This window comes from Erpetoichthys calabaricus, chromosome 8 (genome assembly GCF_900747795.2).
Source record: "Erpetoichthys calabaricus chromosome 8, fErpCal1.3, whole genome shotgun sequence".
In the NCBI taxonomy this organism is placed as follows: domain Eukaryota; kingdom Metazoa; phylum Chordata; class Cladistia; order Polypteriformes; family Polypteridae; genus Erpetoichthys; species Erpetoichthys calabaricus.
Window position 1 is genome coordinate 5,457,266 of NC_041401.2, and position 24,759 is coordinate 5,482,024.

General features: G+C 41.3%; 1 protein-coding gene and 1 long non-coding RNA gene across 3 annotated transcripts in view; both read left to right on the top strand.

The window, feature by feature from the left end:
- LOC127528932 (uncharacterized) overlaps positions 1-13,614 on the top strand; it is a 118,839-nt gene extending 105,225 nt beyond the window's left edge. The window contains exon 2 of the long non-coding RNA XR_007935555.1: positions 13,503-13,614. This is a non-coding gene — a long non-coding RNA (uncharacterized LOC127528932). The remainder of the gene's footprint in view (positions 1-13,502) is intronic.
- The window catches only part of ube2e3 (ubiquitin-conjugating enzyme E2E 3 (UBC4/5 homolog, yeast)), a 182,755-nt gene that overhangs the window by 135,421 nt on the left and 22,575 nt on the right, over positions 1-24,759 (top strand). For both annotated transcript variants that reach the window (XM_028806205.2, XM_028806204.2), the window contains exons 4-5: positions 19,563-19,695; positions 23,392-23,539. In XM_028806205.2, coding sequence (XP_028662038.1) covers positions 19,563-19,695; positions 23,392-23,539 — 281 coding nt within the window. The remainder of the gene's footprint in view (positions 1-19,562; positions 19,696-23,391; positions 23,540-24,759) is intronic.

Consider the following 24,759-nt stretch of genomic DNA (forward strand, 5'->3'; position numbering starts at 1 on the left):
TATCAAGTCAAAATTTATTAAAAATTTTAGCTCGTCTTGCAAAACACTCGTAAACCAAGTTACTCGCAAACTGAGGTTCCACTGTATATGCTCTCTCTCTCTCTCTCCCTCACTCGCTGCACAGGGAGAGCCTGAACACTTTCGGAAATCATGGGCGCGTACGAACCGGAAGGGAAACTGGCTTGTTCGTCACCCGAGAGTGTGGTCGTGAACAGATGCAAAAGTTTGGTGAAATTTTTGGTCGTAACCCGATTTGTACGTGTTCAGAGATGTTCGTGACCCGAGGTACCACTGTACTTAAGAAGGCCCAATAACACATCACTACCTATAAATAAGGCTTACAGTCGTGGCCAAAAGTTTTGAGAAGGACCCAAGTGTTGGTTTTCACAAAGTTTGCTGCTTCATTGTTTTTAGATCTTTGTGTCAGATGTTTCTATGTCTATCTGAAATAGAATTACAAGCTTTTCAGAAGTTTCAAAGGCTTTTATTGAAAATACCCTTAAGTTTATGCACAGAGTCCATATTTACAGTGTTGGCCTCTTCTTTCTTTTTCAAGACCTCTGCAATTTGCCCTGGCAGGCTGTCAATCAACGTCTGGGTCAAATCCTGAATGATGGCAGCCCCCCATTTTTGCATAATCAGAATTTGTGGGTTTTTGTTTGTCCACCCACCTCTTGAGGATTCTCAGTGGGATGAAAGTCTGAGGAGTTTCTTGGCCACAGAGCCCAAATTTCGATGTTTTGTTCCCCAAGCCTCCTTGTTCTCACTTTTGCCTTATGACCCGCTGCTCCATCATGTTCATCACCAAACTGTTCCTGGATGGTTGGGAGAAGTTGCTCTCGGAGGAGGTTTTGGTCCCATTGTTTATTCATGGCTGTGTTCTTAGGCCAAATTGTGAGTGAGCCCTGCACTGCCTTGGCTGACATGAATGGTCTCAGGATGCTTTACTGTTGGTATGACACAGGATTGATGGTAGCGCCGCTCACCTTTTCTTTTTTCCCGGATTGCCCCAAACAGTCAAAGGGTATTCATCAGAGAAAATGACTTACTCCCAGCAGTCCTCTGTAGTCCAATCCCAGAATATCAGTCTGTCCCTGATGGCTTCTTTGCTGCCCTTCTTGACACCCACCAGGCCATCATCCTCCAAAAGTCTTCACCTCACTCACACCTACCTGCTGCCATTCCTGAGCAAGCTCTGCACTGGCAGTGCCCACAGCTGAATCAACTTTAGGAGATGGTTCTGGTGCTTGCTGGACTTTCTTGGGTGCCCTGAAGCCTTCTTCACCTCTGCATTCTAACTCGGTCAGCATGACGGAGTGATCTCAGGCCTTGTCCTCGTCTTCACTCTCACCCGTGTTAACGAGAGGACCACTGAAATGATTAGGGGAACCTCACATGCACCCAACTGCTTTGCATGTAGGACCGAAAAATGGAGAGGTAGCTGATCGAGGGTTGAGTCCGCACCAGACTCGAGAGCTTTAGCGGCACCACACTGTTGGAAATTATTTTTTGGTTTTTCAGGAAAACGAAGGCTTGAATTTCTGTATCAAAATGTAATTTCAGCTGCAGCTCCGAGTGCTTGGATATCCGCACAGTGTTACTGAATGCCCCTCACTTGTCTGTGTGATCAGCCTGCTCTTCGGTCTGTTGAGCGTGATGAGCCTCCCTAGTATTACAAACTCGTTATTTACAGCGGGCCTATAAAACTTCGTTATGATTGCTGAATTGCCCCTTTAATGGTATTTATTTATTTTCACTGCACCGGTGCTGCTGTAATGTCTATTGTTGTAAAGTGTGCCGCGCTTTCGGTTTGTGGGCCCCCTGTGAGTTGGCCACCTAAGGAGAATTAGACTTCAGTCATTCATAATTGCAGAAGTATTATTAGTAGCACAATCTGCATAATAATAAGGCAGCAAAGGAAAAAAAAGAGATAATTTTACTTCTGGTTATGTAAGTTGAGTTTCAAGCATTCATTAAATGATCTGTTAAGACCTGAGAAGAAAATATTGAGTGCGCAGTCATTTCAGGGATTCTTTGTAAGAATCTGCAAATGTATTTCAGTTGTAACGAGCCCACCAGATTATTATTCATTGAGCTTTCCGGAAAGAATTTCTAATCTGATTCCACCGTGAAAGAGCTGCATACTAAAACTTTCTTTAATGGACCTCCTGCTTTGATTTCAAGCTGCTCTAACCAGATTTGGGACAATCTATTTCAATGAGGTAGTGAAGGCTATTTTACAGAAAATCATTTCTGTTGAACAATTCATCCTGTGACGCCAGTAGGTGGCAGAAAGCCCTGTGGGGGTAACTGGCAACTCTGGCATTACGATGGACAGCCATGTTGTGGCAACTGTTTGGGCATCTTTCATAAGAACTCAAGAAGACCTTTGACTAGAAAAGGCCATTTTAGCACAGGATGGTCCCTGTTATACCCCCTTCATCGAAATATCATCAAATTGAGATTATGAAGGGCCCCATCATCCTTCTGTCTTCTCCTCTCTGTGGTCGCTTATTCCACATTCATATTGTGGACACCAGGGGGCGTACAGCTCGCCAAACCCCTGGACTCAACACACTCACAGAGCCCAAGTTCACCACAACACATGTTTATTTACGTGGGGAAACGTATTGGTCTCCTTCTTCACCGCACACACAGCACGAATACGCAAATCATAGTCCTCCTTTCTTCTTTTCTTTCTCTCTCTTGTGTTTCTTGTCCACCTTCACTCCTCCTCCCGACTCAGGCTGTCTGAATGGAGTGAGGTGGCCCCTTTTATAGAACACCCAGAAGTGCTCCAGGTGTGACAGCCTTGCAGAGGGGGACTCAGCCATTCTCAGTGTGCCCCCAGGTAGTGGCCACAGGCCCCCCAGCAGGGTTGAGCCCTTTAGCAAGCCGGGGGGGGGGGGGGGGGGGCTGGGGGAGCTGCCCCCTGCCCCATGTAAGCTCCTTCCCTCAGTCCTTCCATTATGGAGGCATCCCGGCCGGGTGAGAATCCATTCCATTATGTTTCTCTGCATGAAGAAACTGATTCTGTCATTTATGCAAAATTTACCCCAAATCAATGCCTCTCTGTTTTTGCTGACAAACATGTTTTAAGGTAACCTGCTGGCATCCATTACATTACATCCATCCGCCCGTCCTTCTTCCAAACCCACTCACCCGGAGCAGATTTGTGAAGAAGCTGTGGCCTGTCCCAGCAAATACTTGACACAAGGCAGGACCGAGCCCTACTCCCGTCTTATTTCCTCGTTACCAGCATTTGATCAGTTCTTGTCTCCTCATAGCTCACACTCCATGGTCCTGGAGTCAGCTTAGCCATTCTTCTCTGGACTTTCTTTAGCCCTTCTGTGTCTTTTTTTTTAATTATGGAGACCTAAACTTCACACAATATTTCATACTCTAGTGGACTGTATGGCCTTTGAGTAATCTGAGTGGTGAGTGTGCTGTATCACCCAACAATCTATTTATTACTGCACCATGTGTGGCTGTGGACCACGATGTGTCAGCTGCAAGTGCCAAGTCTGTGCATTGTCAGTCTCGTTCTGTAATCATATCTCATGTTTATAATTCCAACATGTCATACTTTACATTCATTTACCTTACACTTGTCATAATGTTGCTGCTAATACAGCATCTGCTAGTTTTCCTAGTCTATTGTCATCTGCAACCCACCAACTTCTTATGTGCATCATTCATATAAATAAAAAGGCCCAATCTGATCCCTTATTCAGAAGCACTGACTTGAAGCAAAGCTCTTTGCTGTTTTGTACTTGATTCCCATCGACCCTCAGCATGTTCATCTCCATCTTCATTTACTTTGGATGTCAGGCTCTCATGTGGTGCAGCATCAGAAGAGTCATTTTGTATTCATACCTCTGATCATATCTTTAAGAAACCCAGCCTGGTTTATGAGCGAAAAAGCAAAACTAATGATCTCTGCATACAGTCTGTGTGTCTGTCTATTGTAAGGGAACAGGCAGACCACCATAAAGAGCTGGGGCACCACCCTGGTGGCCCCCGTATAATTGGAGTGCAGCAAACACAAAAGAAAACGCGAAATAATTGTGAAAACGTCTTTCCATATTGCGAATTCCCAATTGAATTGATTACAAGATGGCGGATCTTCTGGCAGGAGGAGGCGGGTCCAGAAGGAGGGCCATTGGGTGTGGTGTCAGAGATGTAACTGCTGTCAATCATCCTGTCTGCAGAGGGAGGAAGAGGAAAAGCAGGAGGACACAGCGCCATCTTCTGGAGCGGCAGTAGAATTGCAGTCACTAAGAGCCCTTTAGCTGTCCCCCATGCGAGTTAGAGAGCCACAAAGGGAGAAAATGAGTCACGTATTGTAAAATAGTTTTTATCTTATTATTATAAAATAAATTATTATACATGATAAAATATTTTATTATTATTACAAATTATAGATTATTATTAAAGTACAGTGGAACCTCGGGTCACGACCATAATTCATTCCAAAACTCTGATTGCAACCCGATTTGGTTGTGACCCGAAGTAATTTCCCCCATAGGATTGTATGTAAATACAATTAATCCGTTCCGGACCATACGAGCTGTATGTAAATATATATGTTTTTTTTAAAGATTTTTAAGCACAAAAATAGTTAATTATACCATAGAATGCATAGTGTAATAGTAAACTAAATGTTTACTTACTTCGTCTGGTCACTCCAGCTCCTTGATCGCTCAGCTTGAGCGACTGCTTCCTTCTGCCCCACTGAGTGTCAGCCAAAACACCCCTTCTTGGGCTCTCTCTCTCTCGCTTGCTTGCTCACATTCTCGCGCTCTCTCACTCGCTCACTGCACAGGGAGAGACTGAACACGTGTGGTAATCATCGGCGTGTACGAACCGGAAGGGAAACTGGCTTGTTCGTCACCCGAGTGTGCGGTTGTGAACAGATACAAAAGTTTGCCGAACATTTTCGATCGTAACCCGATTTGTACGTGGTCCGAGACGTTCGTGACCCGAGGTTCCACTGTATAAGTAATTATTATTTTATTTATTTTAATTTTATTTTAAGATACATGACTCATTATCTCCCTTTATGGATCTCTGCCTACAAATATGCAAACTGTATCGCAGACCTTTGCTTTCATATATGTGAGCGTTGCTGTTGCTGCACTGGTTGGACTTCATTTGATTATGTTTGATTCATATAGGATTATGTATGATGGACTTATATATGATACATATATTTACATACTCATATACACTACTGGTTAGAAGTTTTAGAGCATCCGTATTTTTCCACTTTTTAATGAAATGTAGACAGTTCAAGTCCAGTGAATAACCTGAAAAGGTAAGCAGTCTCAATCCTCTGGACGGATTCCCCTCATAGTTTTAAACACTTCAGTCAGGTCACCTCTTAATATTCTTTTGCTTAAACTGTAAAGGCTCAGCTCTTTTAATCATTCCTTGTAACTCATCCTCAGTAGCCCTGAAACTGCCTAGTTGCTCTTCTCTGGACTTTCTCTTGTGCTGTTATGTCCTTTTTGTAGCCTGGAGACCAAAACTGAACACAGGACTCCAGATGAGGCCTCACCAGTGTGTTATAAAGGTTGAGCAGAACCTCCTGTGACTTGTACTCCACACATCAAGGCGCTATATAAGCTGACATTCTGTTAGCCTTCTTAATGGCTTGTCTGGCAGTTGATTGTGTCAAGTCCTCTAAGACTCCTAAATCCTTCTCATAAGGTGGACTTTGATTTTCAGACTTCCCATTGTGTATTCAAACTTCATTTTTTCTTCCTACATGTAATACTTTACATTTACTGACATTAAATTTCATCGTTCACAAATCTGCCCAAACCTTTATGCTGTCCAAGTCCCCAATTCAGCCTAGTCGCTCTTCTCTGGACCTTCTCTAGTGCTGTTATGTCCTTTTTGTAGCCTGGAGACCCAAACTGCACCCAGGACTCCAGATGAGGCCTCACCAGTGTGTTATAAAGCTTGAGCAGAACCTCCTGTGACTTGTACTCCACACATCAAGGCGCTATATAACCTGACATTTTGTTAGCAGTTGATAGTCTGGCAGTTGATAGTGTTGAGTCTTGTACGACTCCTAAGGCCAGGTTTATACTTCACGCGATGCGACCCAACGCTTGCTGCAGTGAACGCTCCTGCTACGCAAGCGTTTTACTGTTTATGCTTGTGCATGTACTTTATGTAAATCTGGAAGAATCCACCAGGTGGCATTGCGAGATGATATCATGGTGAGAACAGGTTCGGCTTCGCTGTGTTGTGAATTGCCTGAAACAGCCATTAAATTCTGATGACACCTTACTGCAGTATCTCTGTAAAGGATGTTTAATGATTGAATCCATCAATCCAGGGATGTGTCCTTTCCAGCTAGCATTGGGCATGAGGCAGAAACAATCCCTAGACGGGGCATCAGCTCATTGCAAGGTGAATACAAACACACACACACACACACAAGTATCATTTTAGCGTCACCAAAACTGTATATCTTTGGAAGGAAACTCCAGGCAGGGAATACCAGCAACGTGACTCCCTGCGAAACAGCAGTGCTACCGCTCCATTACACCGTCTCTCCCCCTTGTGTGTAATTATTAACAGTATTCATTATTTAAAAGAGATTAACGATTTATCTTTAAAATGTAACATGCATACTTTAATGCATTTCATCATGAAAGTGAGATCACGTAGAAATCTAAAGATTTTAAATGTGCAGAGATTTGGAATATCATACATTTAATGTGTTCTGTGTGGTGATCTATTGCTGCTTGCTGCTGCTGTCAGGTCCAAGAAGCTCATAGCAATTAAAAACTGGGATGACATTTACGACGGTCTGCTTTAATGATGAAGTAAACTACGAGGTTAAAGTGGACATTCCGAGATTAAAGCCGAAATACACGTTTTCACCATGTCCTTAATTTTTTTTCTCTGTGGCTCAAATACAGCGCTGTATGTTATGTTGCTGTTGTGAAGTTGCAAAAAAAAAAAAAAAAAAAGATGGCACAAAAGATGGTATTTGAGACTTTTGAAATGTATCTTGTCATTACGATCGGGAATATGCGACGCTTAAATATAAAAGCACCAATGATGCATCTGTATGTTGGCATTTTGCTTTACCACATCAAACCATTCATCAAACATCGAAGTGCGCGCCTTGATCCCGGAGGATCCTCAAAGCCATTTTCTGTCGCATATCAATAGTAAACAGAGAGACGCTGACGTCACATTCCAACTTTTATCACACTGCGCCCTCCGACTTTTTGCTGGGACTGTAACTCGCATATGCGTCACGTTAATTTCTGAGGACCTGCTCAGGGCACGCGTCAAATGAACGCTGGGAACGCGTGGCAGCCATGATGTGTGTACGTATGCTCAGTATAAACGAGCCCTTAGTCCTTCTCATGACATATACTTTCAGTTTTGACAGCGCCAACCCCTGGAGTGGCAGTGGAATTGCAGTCACTTGAGCCCTTTAGCTGTCCCCCATGAGAATCGGAGATCCACAAAGGGAGTTTCCTCCCATTATGCATTCAAATCTCAGAATAAAGCATTTTCTTCTTGAAACTCAAATTTTTTTTTTTTTTTAAAGCTTTCTTTAATTTCTGTTCTTGAAAAGCACTTTGCCAAGCATTAAAAAAAAAAAACTCCCGCTGCCTTTATTACTTGAAATTGTCCTGACTTATTAAATGTTTATGGCAGTCTTGTGCTGTTCCATCTGTGCTGCATTGAAGCTCCCTTTGTCTTGTGTCACGCACAAGGTGATTGATTTGAAACGAAGGTGTCTCGAGCTTTTTTCGTTTCTATCTGCGTGAGACCTACAGGCCTTTATCTTATTAGCGTTTTCTCTTGATAGCGTCTTTCAGTTTTTCACATTTCATTTACGCTTTTTGATGCTACTTATCCATCCTGTTTGCTGTTTTCTCCCATCTGCTTTTTTTCCAACAATTTTAAAGTTAACATAAATGTTGGGAGGAGAATATGCCATGCAGTCCAGCCGAGCTCCTTTGATTTTCTCAGGACGTTTTGTCAAGTAACAGGTTGGCGTCGACCCTCCTAATTCCTTTGCAGACTGTGGCTGTCTATTTCCTGGCCCATGTTAATCTCCTTTTGTTTAAATGAGATGATTTCCCTCATTCAAGGTCGTCTCATCTCACTCATCTCTGGAGTTTTGGCAGCACTTTGGTGGAATGTCGAGGCCAAAACTGTACACAATGTTCTAGATAAGGTCTTCAAAGCGCGTATGGAGGAGCTGTAACCTCCCATGATGTGAATGGAGCTGATGAGAAGGGCTGTTTCAGTTGTGGATCTAATAGAAGAAGAAGTAGGTGGCCGTTACTCCTCCAAAGCTGAAAAAATCAAAAGAGATGGTTAAGGAGGCAACATTTAATAATAATATGTTTTATATATGTAGCGCCTTTCAAACACTTAAGGACACTTTACAATTCAACAAAAACACATTAACAAGACAGTAGAAGTTACATACAAGAAAACAAATACTACTCATTGAAGAGATGTGTTTTTAACAGGAGTTTGAAGTGAATAATAGATTTTTCCTCGAACAGAACAAGTGCGCTTCTATTTAAGGATATAACTGCAGAAAAAGAACCCGCGTTAGGGTGCGACATTGACATGCATTTGCTACGACTGCTTCTGTGGCGCAACGGTATCAACTGTTGACTAGTAATCAAAACTTCACAGGTTCGACCCCAGACAAGTCTGTTTTGAGTAGTGAGCAGCTCATATTCTTACTATTTTAGAATCAAAACATACATTTGATTTCAGTCTATAACAGCCGGTGTAAATGTATGACACTTGTATTCAGTTTGTCAACATTTTGTCAATTATTACTAACACATGAAAAACGTTTCTGTTTTAACGATGTGTTTACATAGATCGTTGTAGAAACGGAACACACATGAAATGCATGTGTTCCAAATAACGATTTAGTATTTATAAAAGGTGTCATTTTGCTTGACTTCTCACTCTATACAAATCCAAGCAACTGACATGCAGGTAAACAGACTTGAGCTGAGAAAACTGTGGGGCGGTGGGGGATGTGATAGCAGGCTGCTTGCTGTTATCAACACATTTACAGGACAAAAGATGCTGATGGAAAGGTGCAAAGCCATTTAAGGTTGGGACAGATCTGCGAGTTTTTTCGTAGGCTCTGGTAATTCTAGTGTTAACTGATGCACTATTGCTAACTTTTGTATCATTTTGCTACAAAAATGTTTAAAATAGGAAAGTTAGTTTTAAAATGCTAAAAATGATTATTCACTTTGTTTTTTCTAGAAACTTCCAACACTCAAAACGTCTGGGTGTGGGTATTAGAAGTTACTGGGGTGGGGGTGAAATATCATGGAGGTGAAATGTAGTGGGGGCGAAACGTGAGGGGCGAAATTTCCGTAAAGCGATGTGAACCAAGAAGGAGCAGCACCAGAGATACCAATAGCTGAAAGTCTGGACAGTAAGATGTCCTGGTTAACTGTATCAAAAGTTAAGGAGAACATGAAGAGCAGCCATCCCAGAATCTGCGGTTATAAGCAAGACATTGGTCACCTTAAGTAAAGCAGTTTCTGTGCTATGCAGGGCTCTGAATCTCGATTCTAAAGGCTCAAGCAGGTTATGCAAGTTTAAATAATCATTGAGTTGAGCAGCAACAACCTTTTCTAAGATCTTAGTCATAAATGGAAGATTAGAGATTGGGTGATAAAATTTTAGGTGTAATGGATCTAAGCCAGGTTTTTTTAAGACACGGGTTGCAGCAGCAGTTTTTAAAGCCCTTGGAACAACACAGGTGCAGAAACTACAGTTGATAAACTTTCTGCCCCCATTTCTCACTTTATCAGTACAAGCCTTAATCAGTAGAGTGGGGCAGGGATAAGGTGGCAAGCAGATTGATTTCATTTCTGCGGTTTTCCGTCTTTTAAGATATTTCTGGTTGTTAGGCATTTGAATAACATGCATTTGTTTCCTTTGATGGCCCAACCCAAGTACTTTAAATGGATTCTACAGTAGTTGTGCGCTGTGATGACATCATGGGGACCCCCAAGTCTTTCATGTAATTTTGTACTTTCAAGCTCAGAACAACCTCCTAAACTACTTCTATTGGGTTGAAATAAATATCATACCTACTGTAAGTGTAAAAGAACAAGCAAGAGGAGACTGTTCAGGTCAAGTGTTGCTCATCTATTCAGCTCTTATCTCAGTAGCCCAGGGGTCTCATCCAGGTACTTTTTAGAAGTTTCCAAGCTTTCCTCAGCTCCACGACTTGATCATTTTCTTGTCATTTCTCAGTGACCTTTTTTCCATTGAAGCATTTCCTGGCCTCCTTAGTCTCCAGTGTGTGTCCTTAAGGATGTGCTTCACCATTTGAAAAGCCTCGGGTTGATCCTTTTCAAATTTTGAAAACTTGGAATAAGTCCCCGTGAGGCCTTTCTGCTCTGAAGAGTTTTAATTCCCTGATCCTCTCTGAGGAGGCCATGCCCTTGAACTCCTGGAATGCTCCTGGTTGTTCACCTGCACAGCTTTTCAAGCTACTATGCCTTTTATGGAGCGGGGTGACCAGGACTGCATGCAGGACTCCCGAGGTCCTCTCAATGGCTCAATATTAATAATAATAGTAGTAATTCTTTGAGGTGGAGGTAGCAAAGGTAAAGAGGTAAAGATTTACACTGGGTGTGACGAGGATAGACAGGAATAGAAAGGAGGTCATTAGAGGGTCAGATCAAGTTGGACGGTTGGGAGACAATGTCAGAGAGGTGAGATTGTGTTGGTTTGGACATGTGGGGAGGAGAGAGAAGGGTGCTAAGGTAGAGCTGCCAGGAAAGAGGAACAGAGGAAGGCCTAAGAAAAGGTTTATGGATGTGCTGAGAGAGGACATGCAGGTGATGGGTGTGACAGAGCAAGGTGACAAGAACAGGAAGAGATGGAAAAAGAAGATCCACTGTGGCGACCCCTAATGGAGCAGCCGAAAGAAGAAGAATTAGTAGTAATTGTTTACATTTATAGAGTGCCTTTTCTCACTACTCAAAGAACTTTATAAAAAGTGCATGGGGAGCCACTTCAACCACCACCAATGTGCAGCTTTCTCCTGGCCGATGTGATGGCAGACATTTTTGCATCAGTATGCTCGCCACACATTACCTAGTAGGTGATGAAGTGGTGAGAGGCTGATTAGAGACCGGGGATAATTAGGAGGTCAGAATGACCAGGCCGTGGTGGGCAGTTTAGCCAGGACATTGGGGTACACCCTACTCATTATGAGGGATGCCTAGGGATCTTCAATGACCACAGAGAGTCAGGACCTCAATTTTACATCTCATCTGAAGGACGGGGCCATTTTTACAGCCAGATGACTGCCAGAAGATGAAGTCTTTTTTTATATATATAATAAATTAAAACCCTTGCTCTCATATTTAATTTGTTACAATTTTTTACAATGGACCCGGGGTTAAAAAACAGGTACGTTCAGTGCATGGACGGCACCATTTTCATAGCTCTGTGTATCTGTCACTGTACTTGGGCCATTGGCATCCACATTTAGGTCACAGGGTAAGTGCACCCTGCTGGCCTTGCCAACACCTCCTCCTGTATAATATGAACTGTACATTACTCTTCATCTGCAGCATATATGCCTGAGTCTAAATCCCTTGGAGGACCATCTGCCATTATGCCACTTCGAAGATAGTAGTGGTCACATTTTGTTCCAGTGGGCGGCATGGGCTGCTGTTTTTCACATTTCTACACATCCTCAAAACATTCAGTTTGGAAAACCCGATCCAGAAAGGGAGTGAGATCACATAAGGTCTTCCTCAAGAGGTCATATTCTCCATCTAGTTTGTGTCCGTACATAAGAATTGTCCACCATTGAAGGTGAAGGACGGAAAGGACTCTTTCTGACACAAGTCACTTTTTACAAGTTTCTTTGATACTTAAAACTTACATAAAACTCAAACACTGCATATCCCACCCAACTTTCCCACATAAACGACAGTTAGGTCAGTATCTACTTCACCGATGTAGACCATGGCTTTCAGGTGTGTGTATGTGTGTCTGAAATGAACGTTTAAGAGGCTTTCGACACAAAAGTGGACACCAAGCATGTCAGGAATGCATCATGGGTAAAAAAAAAAGAAAAGAAAAAAAGCTCAAACAAGAAGAAAGCCGAGACAACTCCGAAACCACCAGCCATTCTTGGAAAGAGCCTGATGCGACCCTCTTCTAAAATTGTGTCATCTAAGCAGCTCAATACTCAGGACAGAGAGAGGGGATGCTGCCCAAGGTTCATGTCCTGTTCTAGTGAGAAAGTCACAGATTGACATCTTATTGAGCAAAGAATCTGTTACTAATGATATGATCAGCCATTCAGCACATACAGCAGACATCTGGTGCCATCTTCTAGGCTCGCTCGCTTCATTTTGTGCCCCCTGTCACAGTGGCAGCCTGCCATGCTCAACACCTGTGGAATTTGACCTTTCCTCTTATTTGCTTTTCCTCTTTCACGGTTGCTCAGCAATGTGCTTGGCGAGCAGATGTCACTGGAGGACATGGCGTCCTGCACGGATTTTTAAGACATTATTGTATATCAGACCTCTGAGAGGGCCTGTGTCCTTTTAAAGGCAGCATTTTGAATAGTGGAGTGAATCTGAGATATCAAAAATACGTTCAATGAAACTGTCCTGCACATTTGCATCTTCCTGAATTTTACTGACTGTTTGAACAGCTGTTGGCGCAAGTGCAAGGCAATAATGACTTGTATGGGCTCCACCGGGTACCTCCTGAGATCTTTAACACAGACGGTGAGGAAAACTGTAATATAGGTGAATAAGGAGGATGTCAGTCAGTCATTTTCTAACCCGCTTAATAATAATAATACATTTTATTTATATAGCGCCTTTCCCATACTCAAGGCACTTCACAGAGTTTAAGAAAGAACGGCATACAGTATATAGCATTGTATAAACCAGATAAATAAATAAAGAAGATTAAGACATTAAATTCAGAGAAAAAGCCTAACAGACAACATAATTGATGGCATAGTACACACACATACAGGTTACATGAGCATCTTGACATGGAGGTAAACTGAGAGAAGGGTAATAAAGTCAGGTAGAGCTACAGTTGTGCTTGAAAGTGTGTGAACCCTTTAGAATTTTCTATATTTCTGCATAAGTATGACCTAAAACATCATCAGATTTTCACTTAAGTCCTAAAAGTAGAGAGAGAGAAACCAGTTAAACAAATGAGACAAAAATATTATACTTGGTCATTTATTTATTAAGGAAAATGATCGAATATTACTTATGTGAGTGGCAAAAGTATGTGAACCTTTGCTTTCAGTATCTGGTGTGACCTCCCTTTGCAGTAATAACTACAACTAAACGTTTCCAGTGACTATTGATCAGTCCTGCACACCGGCTTGGAGGAATTTTCTCCCATTCCTCCGTCCAGAACAGCTTCAACTCTGGGATGTTGGTGGGTTTCCTCACATTAACTGCTCACTTCAGGTCCTTCCACAACATTTCGATTGGATTAAGGTCAGGACTTTGACTTGGCCATTCCAAAACATTCACTTTATTCTTCTTTAACCATTCTTTGGTAGAACGACTTGTGTGCTTAGGATTGTTGTCTTGCTGCATGACATACCTTCTCTTGAGATTCAGTTCATGGACAGATGTCCTGACATTTTCCTTTAGAATTCTCTGATATAATTCAGAATTCATTGTTCCATCAATGAAGGCAAGCTGTCCTGGCCCAGATGCAGCAAAATAGGCCCAAACCATGATACTACCACCACCATGTTTCACAGATGGGATGATAAGGTTCTTATGCTGGAATGCAGTGTTCTTCTTTCTCCAAACAGAACGCTTTTCATTTAAACCAAAAAGTTCTATTTTGGTCTCATCCGTCCACAAAAACATTCTTCCAATATCCTTCTGGTTTGTCCACGTGATCTTTAGCAAACTGCAGATGAGCAGCAATGTTTTTTTTTGGAGAGCAGTGGCGTTCTCCTTGCAACCCTGCCATGCACACCATTGTTGTTGAGTGTTCTCCTGATGGTGGACTCATGAACATGAACATTAGCCAATGTGAGAGAGGCCTTCAGTTGCTTAGAAGTTACCCTGGGGTCCTTTGTGACCTCGCCGACTATTACACGCCTTGCTCTTGGAGTGATCTTTGTTGGTCGACCACTCCTGGGGAGGGTAACAATGGTCTTGAATTTCCTCCATTTGTACACAATCTGTCTGACTGTGGATTGGTGGAGTCCAAACTCCTTAGTTTTGTAACCTTTTCCAGCCTGATGAGCATCAACAACTCTTTTTGTGAGGTCCTCAGAAATCTCCTTTGTTCGTGCCATGATACACTTCCACAAACATGTGTTGTGAAGAGCAGACTTTGATCGATCAAAACTCAGGGTGCCCACTCACACCTGATTGTCATCCCATTGATTGAAAACACCGGAGTCGAACTTTACCTTCAAACTAACTGCTAATCCTAGAGCTTCACATACTTTTGCCACTCACAAATATGTAATATTCGATCATTTTCCTCAATAAATAAATGACCAAGTATAATATTTTTGTCTCATTTGTTTAACTGGTTTCTCTTTATCTACTTTGAGGACTTGAGTGAAAATCTGATGATGTTTTAGGTCATATTTATGCAGAAATATAGAAAATTCTAAAGGGTTCACACACTTTCAAGCACAACTGTAAAAGCCTTCCTGAACAGATGAGTTTGGAGTTGTTTAAAAGAATTCATGGAGTCAGCTGACCTGATTCATTTCGGTAGGTCATTCCCGAGTCTGGGTGCTATACATCTGAAGGCCCTGATGTCACCCATGGAGTGTAGATTAATGGGGGGCACAACAAGATTTCCAGAATCGGAGGACCTTAGTGGGCAGACAGGCACGTAGTAATGAAGAAGGTCACTGATGTAGTTTGGCGTAACTTATTTAAGGCTTTATAGGTTATTAGTAGGATTTTATATTCAATCCTGTAAGACACGGGGAGCCAGTGAAGACAGAGCAGGATGGGTGTAATGTGCTCGCTGCTGCTGGTTCGAGTAAGGACTCTTGCAGTCAAGTTTTGAATAAGCTGGAGGTGTGATATAAGTTTAGAAGGGGCACCTGCCAGCAGCGAGTTACAATAATCGATGCGGGACGTGATAAAAGCAGGGACAAGTTTCTCAGTGTTAGAAAAGGAGAGGAAGGAGCGAACACAGGATATGTTACGGAGGTGAAAGTAAGAAAGTTTCTTAATGTGATTTACGTGGGCGGAATAAGAAAGGGAGGAATCAAAAATAACACCAAGGTTCTTTGCATTAGAAGCGGGTCTGATGAGATCACCGCCAAGATGGACTGGGAAGGAGCTCATTTTATTAAGTTGCACTTTAGTCCCAATTTGCAGGAGTTCAAATTTGTTACAATTTAATTTTTAGGAGTTCTGTTTCATCCAGGTATTAATTTTACTAAGGCAGTTTGTGAGCTGAGAAAGCTCTGATGAAGTTCCACTTTTAACATTGATGTAGAGTTGAGTATCTTCTGCATAAAAATGATAACCCAGTCCAAAGCTACGAATAATATGGCCAATGGGAATCATATAAATACAAAAGAGAACAGGGCCGAGGACAGGGCCCTGAGGGACTCATTGTGCGACTGGCGCTGAGCTGGACCTGCTGTTGCCAAGACTAACAAACTCTTGCCTATCAGTCAGATAGGACTTGAAACACTGGAAGGCAGTACCAGAGATACCCAGCATGTTCTCCATTCTGGACAGTAGGATGTCATATCTGACCTGAGTGTCAAATGCTGCACTGAGGTCTAACAGAATTAATATGCTGGTTTGTCCAGAGTCTGCTGCCATAAGCAAATCATTGGTTACCCGTAGCAGAGCAGTTTCACAGCTGTGCCGCGCCCTGAAACCAGACTGAAAGGGTTCCTTCAAATTATTAGAAGTTAGGTAATTGGTGAGATGCTAGGCTACAACATGCTTAAGAACTTTTGACAGAAAAGGTAACTGGCCGAAAATTGATAAGATTGTCAGCATCAAGACCAGACCTTTTTTAACACTGGGGTTACAGAAGCGATTTTAAAAGTGAGCGACACAGAGCCAGTGTCAAGGGATGAGTTTATTATTGTTGTAACAGTACTGAACAGGGTCGTGAGGGTCTGCTGGAGCCTATCCCGGCTAGCATCGGGCACAAGGCAGAAACAAACCCTGGACATGGCGCCAGTCCATCACTGGGCACACACACCAGCCCTACACGAAAGACAATTTGGGATTGATCGCCAGTTCACCTAACCTGCATGTCTTTGGACTGTGGGAGGAAACCCAAGCAGACACGGGGAGAACATGCAAACTCCATGCACAGAGGACCCGAGACACGAATGAGCAGCAGTGTGGAGGGGGTTTTATTTATAACTAGCAAATCATGCTTGTGAAAATTATAAAAGAATAAAAGCGTTAATGAAACGATGACGACACGTTACAGTAAGAAAGGAGGTTATTTTAATAAGTTGTGACTTGTGAGAGGACTCCATATTAGAATAGTCACATGATTAATATGGGATGTTATTATAGCCACTTACAAGAGCAACAACAATACAAAGAGTAACATGAACGGGTTGACAGAACACATTGGATAAGAAGGGAGACGCAGGGCACAAGTAAGTCAGTATGTGTGAATTGTGGCCATCAGGTCATAATAATTGTCAGAAAATGCAATTTGTTGCATAAACGTTATTGGCTGCGAAAATATTCCCCTGTGTATAACCCACAAGTACCTGAATGTTTAACCCGGGTGTCGATGTAACTCTGGAAAATATAGGATACAACTGGCCATGGGTAAAAACAGGGCCTGGCAAATAAACTCTGACATTACTAAACGTTTGTCCGATATGCTTAACGAACGGGGAATTGTCTACGCCATAATATAGGGCTATTCAAAATGAAAGAGCAGATTTCAAACATGTATTTCAAACAAACTGTAGAAGACAGAAACACATTCCACACTTCACTGGACAGAGGACAGTTCAAAGTTTGGTCCTATGGTCCTTGAGATTGCATGCCCTCAACATGAGTACCATGTGTAGCGCAACAAACATCGAAAAATGGTAGACCATTTCTTGCCACACACGAGTCATCTGGTCCCTAGTTACTGAATTCACAGCTTCCTCAATTCGATGTCGCAAATCGTGAAGATTAGCAGGCATAGGTGGAACAAGCACACTTTCTTTAAGGTACCCCCATAGATAAAAAATTGCAGGGAGTAACGTCTGGAGGCCATAGACGAGGAGCAAGATCTTGTTGTCTACCTCTTCCAATCCATTGTCCTGTAACTGGTTCAGGTAACGCCGGACCTCCAAGTGGAAATGAGGCAGGGCACCATCTTGCATGAAAATGAAGTCATTAGAATCTTCTGGAAGTTGGGGAACTTTTTTATGCCACTTGTAAATTATGAAGAGGCAGCTGTTTGTTGAACCGTTGGCGGAATTTACGTTGCACTTGAACAATGGATTCGCACTTCGCAAACTGCAGCACGCAAAATGATTTCTCTTATGTGGAGTTGTCTCCATTTTACTATAAGTGAGAAACAGCGCTCGGTAGCATTCACTGATACTTTTAGGCGGACTTTTAAACTGTCCTCTATCCAGTGATAGATAGATAGATACTTTATTAATCCCAAGGGGAAATTCACATACTCCAGCAGCAGCATACTGATAAAGAAAACAATATTAAATTAAAGAGTAATAACAATGCAGGTATAACAGACGGTAACTTTGTATAATGTTAACGTTTACCCCCCCCCGGTGGAATTGAAGAGTCGCATAGTGTGTTTCTGTCTTATACAGTTTGTTTGAAATACATTTTTGAAATCTGCTCTTTCATTTTGAATAGCCCTGTTTAAAGGGAATATCTTGTTTTGAGTTGTCCGGGTTATGGAATCCCTGTAGTTTTCCATCGTAATGTTTCTTGTTGTCTAGCAGTTTGCTGCTGCTCTTTAGAAAGGTTATGTGTGCACCGTATATACTCGTGTTTAAGTTCTCCTGCAGATAAATCGGGACTTGATTTTAATGTATAATTTCTGGTAATTTATTATGTCGGTCATGTAATTCAAATGTGGAAAACTCATGCTATTAGTCCAAGAGATTACGATATGCTAACACCCACCTGAGAAAGTAACCATAGAGCACACGGCCTTTTTATTCTATGTATTGTGCCTACGTGACCACACAGTAATACCCAAACTATTCCGAGGCAACGTTTGCACTGATTTGTGTTTTTTGTATTTCACACCCTCATACACCTTTATCGTAGGAGCATCCCTTATCTATGATGGAGCATTCGATCAGAAGAAAATATGAAGCTGGTTTTAAATTAAACATCGTTGAAGTAGCGAAAGAAATTGGTAACTGCTCTGCTGCAACAAAATTCGATGCACCTGAGAAACTGATGTGAGATTGGAGGAGGCAAGAAGATGTAAAAAAAAAAAAAAAAAAATGTAAGCGTCGCATTTTTGAACGGGCGTATAAGTCGGGGTCTGATTTTATGATCGATTTTTCAGGTTTCAAGACCCAACTTATACGTGAGTATATACGGTAATTAATTTTTCGTCACTGTCTGCGTGCGAGGCTTGCTGCCACTGATCTTCGGATAATGCCGCTCAGTGGTTTGTCATACGTTGTCTTTGTTGTTCTAAGGCAGCGTTTCTCAACCTTTAAGTATTTGCGACCTGAGTTTTCATAACCGTTTTAATCGCGCCCCCCCCCCCCCAACGTTTTTTTGAAACCCTAATAAAATTTATTCCTATATTTTTTGCTGCTGATACACCGCTACAAGTTTAAAATTTTCCTACGAATAGCGAAATTACGCCACATATGGCAACATTCGCTAGGGGGGCACGCCTCACAGTTTGAGAACCACTGTTCTAAGGCACCTTGCCTGTGGTGGCTGGTCTGGCATGATGTCGATGTTTCTGCTTCTGTGTGTTGGTGTGTTTGTGTAGGCCGGCGAGACCGTTTCTGTTGGTCGCATCTACGCTGTATGCACCTTTTCGTTTTATCGGGAGGCTTATGTTGAAGTGAAGGAACGAGGAGATGTAAAATAGGAGCGTCATAATGCAGCTTCAGTGAGTAACAAAGTATGCATCAAATAAACTATCTAATACCACAGTCGATAACTGAAAAGAATTGAAGACTTGAAGATAAGTCTAAGACCAAAATCTGCCAGGAACACGGATTCCTTACTATTGTTGTGGAGGGATATAAACAATGACAACCATTGTTTATATCGAGCACGGACAGACACAAGTGGAATAATATAAGGATATTGATTTCAGACCCACTGTCGTTTTCTCGCTCTGTATGTGCCCGAGGAATCGAGGTTCTTTAGGAGGGGGTGTTGGTTCTTGGAAGAGGTGGTTTCATGGCTGTTGTGTGAAGGAGATACCAACTTTTAAATTTGCCTTTGTTAGCCAAAACGCTTTGAACACGCTGTGTTTATGTTCTTTTTTGATTCCATTGATATGCTACCGGAACTCACAAAATGTATTTTATGTCTTTTCAGTGCTGGGCCGAAAGGTGACAACATTTACGAATGGAGGTCAACCATCCTGGGCCCTCCAGGTTCTGTCTATGAAGGAGGAGTTTTCTTTTTGGACATCACATTTTCATCGGATTATCCTTTTAAACCACCAAAGGTAGGCAATGCAAAAAGTAAATCCAAACTGTTATTAGTAATTGTTTAGAGATATCTTTCTATATAATATGCTACCGTGGCTGTCTGTCTGTCTAGGATTTTAAATTGCCTGTAGCTCACAAACCGTTTGACCTATTGACCTGAAATCTGTTGCACATATACTACGTGACATCTACTGTCTGCTTTTGGGGTGATGATTGACCTCCAAGGTTATTCCTCTTTTTATTTTTATTTTATTTTATTGTAGAATCAACTCTTGGCAGCGGCCGTGTGGTGCATGCTTACGGGCGCCGTTCTCATTCCCTACCACCTTCGCCGTCACTTCCCCTACCCCTTCATATCTTAAATCTTTCTTGAGGCAGATTGAAGACTTAAGTGCCAGCTTAAGTGAAAAATTAAGGTAAACGTACTGAGTAATTGCAACACAAACACTGACTTAAATAGGTTTAACCTAAAAAGGTGCCAACAAAAGAAGAGAAGAAGCGGGCCGCTAAGGTGGCGAAAAGAAGAGCTGCTCAGGAAGCAGCAAGCACATCAACCTCTGAACAAACGAATGCTAAACATACAGAGAAAGGGAATGAAAACTATGAATGCTCAAGTGAAGTATTTATTGCTCGTTATTGTGCAGTGTGCCGTTACTGGTATATAACATCTTGCAAAAGTAGGCCGCACCATTTTCTGGAATTCAAAACACACACCCACACTCCTCCATTTAAGTATTTTCATTGACAACTTAAGTGTTCAGTTTATTTTTAAAGCCAAAGTAGATAAATTATTATCAAACTTATTTCTAAAAAATAAAACCTTGAAAATCTCTCTATGCCCAATTATTAAAACCTCACAAGTCAGTATTTATTAGCGACCCGCTTCACTGCAGTGACATCCTTAAGTCTGACCCAGCTTGGCTCAGTGACTTTGTCCCCTTCTTCCTGATATTTTTCTGCAGATCATTCAGGTTGGTCAGATGGCACCTCTGGAGTACACAGTGTGCCACAGATTGTCAGTGAATTTGAGATCAGGGCTTTAAGTAGGCTATTAACCCTTTTTTTATTTTGGTTCTTTTGAGGCTGCTCCACTTTTGCTTTGGCCTTGTGCTTTGGGTTGTTGGTCTGCTCGACAGAGACCCTTCTTCCAAGCCTCAGTTTTTCAGCTTCTCTTCCACTGTTTCCTTGTATTTAGTTCCATCCATTCCTCTATCAGTCTTAAGCAGATTCCCATCCCCTGCAGATGAAACGCGTCCCCACCAACGTTCCCTCTAATTTTTTTCCTGTGATTACGGAACACCTACATACCTGCTCAGTAATGCAAGGGAGCTGTGCGGGTTATGAAACTGATTTTCATTTATACACGGTGCTGTGCTTTCTATTAATGTCATTTTTATATTGAAATTTTTAACAGCGAGAAAAGCACTGAAAATGTAACGTTTTTCAGAAACACACAGCTATATGAGGCTAGATTAATTAACACCAAAATTTCAGATATGGATGGATAATGAGTTACAACTTATACCGTTACAGTTTTTGATGCCTGTCCTTGTGCGCACACCAACATGATCCAAATTGACTTTTCGTCCAGAGTTTTGATATGACTTTATGCATATCCGCATGTCCAAATGTTCTGCCTTGAGTCGGTTACGAGATTTTTTTCTCAGTGGCATTCATGAGACTGAAACTGCGTTCACAGTCAGCACTCGACACTTGAAACGTTGATGCGAGATTGGAGGAGGCAAGAAGATGTAAAAAAAAAAAAAAACAAACATTTTTGAATGGGCATATAAGTCAGGGTCTGATTTTATGATCAATTTTTCGGTTTTCAAGACCCAACTTATACGCGAGTATATATTATCTACACAAACAACATAATGATGTTTTAAATATATCTCAGACCTAAATATTACTTTTGGTCTTAAAGAATATATTCATACATACAAAGGCTCAACATCCTTGACTATAGGCCATTTATCAGCCAGGAATGCCTTACTTTATGTACTGTTCCCTACTATTGGGTGGAGCTCACACCTGCAGCCTTAAACCTCACAGAACAGAGCGTATGGCAAACCTCCGGCTGCACCAGGAGCTCAAAGAAATCTAACTTATTACCTCAATCACTCTAGATATGAAGACAAAGTATAGAAAGATAAAAGCAGTATGGTATTTATTACATGAATAATAATACCAGTAACCAGAAAAAGCTTACGAAAAAGTAAAGATGACAAGGATGAATGTCCTAGGCGGCTTCTGATCTCCTAGTTGTTCATGAGGTGCTTTGCTGACGATCAGATGGAAATGGTTGTACGTTGCCGGCACCACCTTCTGATGTCGATCTCGCACACTTCTGACTCCGTTTTTTTCTCTTCTTCTTCTGATGTCGCTCTTCAGATGAGGTATATTTATTATAAAATTCTACCGGGGGGTTTCGAAAGATGTGATTGATAGATATTCCAATTGGCTGGCTGTCAATATGATGAATGAATTTACTCATCTGTTTTCCCAAACAATAAAACTTTTTGATGTTGCTTAGTACCTACTAGCATGTCTTCCTTTCCCAAGGTGTAAACCCATTTAGCATCTTGTTGTTCCAGATGCCCATCCTTTCTCAGGTTATAAAGTAATTGATAGCCTGAGGCATCATCATGTCTTCCTCTTTTTGTCTGAACAGCTGTTTTAAAAGTGAGGTACAGTTGGGAAGAGGATATGCTTTGATGTGTTCTGTCATTAAGTTCATCTAATGTTGTCTTGAGCAAAATATATTGAAAATATAGACCAAAATGTACAGATTTTGTACCCCACAACAGGTATTTCTACCATCAGCCATCAAACCCTGTAATGAGTCACCCCTTAGCCGTGGTGGTCTTGTTCCCTCTGTGCTGGATGGTATTGAGCTGGTCTAGCAGACGACTTGACACAGAATGACGCCATGTGTGGGGTATATAAATGTAATGAATTATTATTATTATTGTACCAAAGACTGACACCTTGCACTGGGAAACTGTAACTGATAAGAATCTGCAATTCTAATCACTTTGCACTTTTTTTAATTTGGATAATTCTTGTTATATTATATGTGTATTTATACTCTGTTAACATACTCTTCAGATCATGACGATACTTATAGTATGTATATTTCTACCTTTTCATATCTGCAGTTTTCTTCAGGAGTGCTAAAGTTTCTGTCTGTCTGTCATGAATGCTCCTAGTAAAGGTGATTGTGAATCTTCAATGCCCTGACAATCCTTAATATAAAATGTTATCTTTAATTTTACTGAAATAATTCAAGGCAGACTAAGTCTTTGAAGTGTAGAGGTAAGTGGTTTGACATCCTGTTGTGGTTAATGATGGGATGTCAGGTGTCCCTGTGTTTTTAGTAGCGGAAATAAGTGGCTTGATAATGAATAACAGCATTGAGACAGAAGCCATGATAAGTCCTGAAGTGACACAAATGAAAAATGAAACATGGTGTGGAGACGGAAGGACCTGCCACTAATTAATTCTTGGCTGGATCAAAAACTGTCCGCTGCTGTGGCCCACAGGGAGCTGAATTTGACACTTGACGCTGTTCAGTATTGCTTCTAATGAAAGGTGTTCTGCATACATTTTGATTATGTGTTGGTTTCTTTTACATCTTGTTGTTTTCATTTTGAAAAAGGAAAGTTTGAGTTTTTTCGCCATTTGCTAATTGCTCGTGGCTTTCTGTGCAGGTTACTTTCCGCACTAGGATTTATCACTGCAATATCAACAGTCAGGGCGTTATCTGCCTGGATATTCTGAAAGATAACTGGAGTCCCGCTCTGACCATCTCTAAGGTTCTATTGTCTATTTGCTCACTCCTGACAGACTGTAATCCTGGTAAGTTTCCCTTTTAGATTTCTGTGACCTTTTTTCATTTTCTCAATTTCATAGAGGCTTTTTTTTTTCTTTACAGTTTGTGTCTGTTGTGTTTTTGGATGTATCATTGTAGTCATAAATTTACAGTTCCCCGTAGTGTATTATTGCTTTTTATTTGAATCGATATTCACAAAAGTCTGATTTCTATTGCATTTGCACTAACGTAATGGCAGTGAATTAAAAGCATGAGCTATGAGTCATATTCTTTTGTGCTGAATGCTGTATTGATAATCACATTCTCACATGTGTAAGTGCAGAATTTATATCAACAGAGGTTGGATTTCAATGCAGGAATCACAGAATTGTGCGTATTATTTAAAAATGTCACATTTTAACTTAACAAAGAGGGAAATCCCACTGCATTTTCAACACGGTAAAAGCAGAAACAAAATATATAAAAGCCAAATGCCACTCATCACGAAATCTCCCGAACCGTGAGGACTTGGGACTTGAAATTTGGAATGTAGGTTACCCTTGGCCCATAGGTGTTCACTAAGAAACAGTTTTAAAAATGTTGTGGTCCAAGTGCGAAATTTCTTATAGTTTTTTATACCCATTCACTCCCATTTCTTTCTAAAATAAATTTAAAGTAAATTAAAAATACTTTAATTTTTCTGAAGAGTACAAGTTTTGTTTTGATATTTTCGAGTTTCCACAATGCGTTTATAACTTGCCATTTTTTTTATCTTTGTAAAATAATTTAGTTATTCCAAGGTATAGTAAAGCACTTTTTTTTTTTGAGGAAATTGATTTTCATGCTTTTTTTTATTTTATTCTTTTTCATACTTTCTTCACAACTTCTTCTATTAAGTTTATACTTCTTTAAATAAACCTGTAAAACTATGGCAGAGGAAGAAAGGATCTGTATTGATGAAGTAATGGTCCCTCACCGTGTGGTGCGGATGAGCGGGGATGGAGTGTGCCTGTTCTCCTCGTTGGCTTACCTTATGCATGGCACCGCCTCTATGGGCCCCCCAGATGACAGTTGACATTGTTAGCCACATCTCTAATAACTGGCGGAGGTTCAAGCCGTACACCATGACGCGGACAGGAGATCCCTACTGCACCAAGCCTCAGTATCACTGGGGCTTTAGTCCAAAACAAGTTTTGATCATCACTGTTAAAATCTTCTATACTTAAATCAGCTTATATTTAAGTAAACCATTTCAAGAAATAATTAG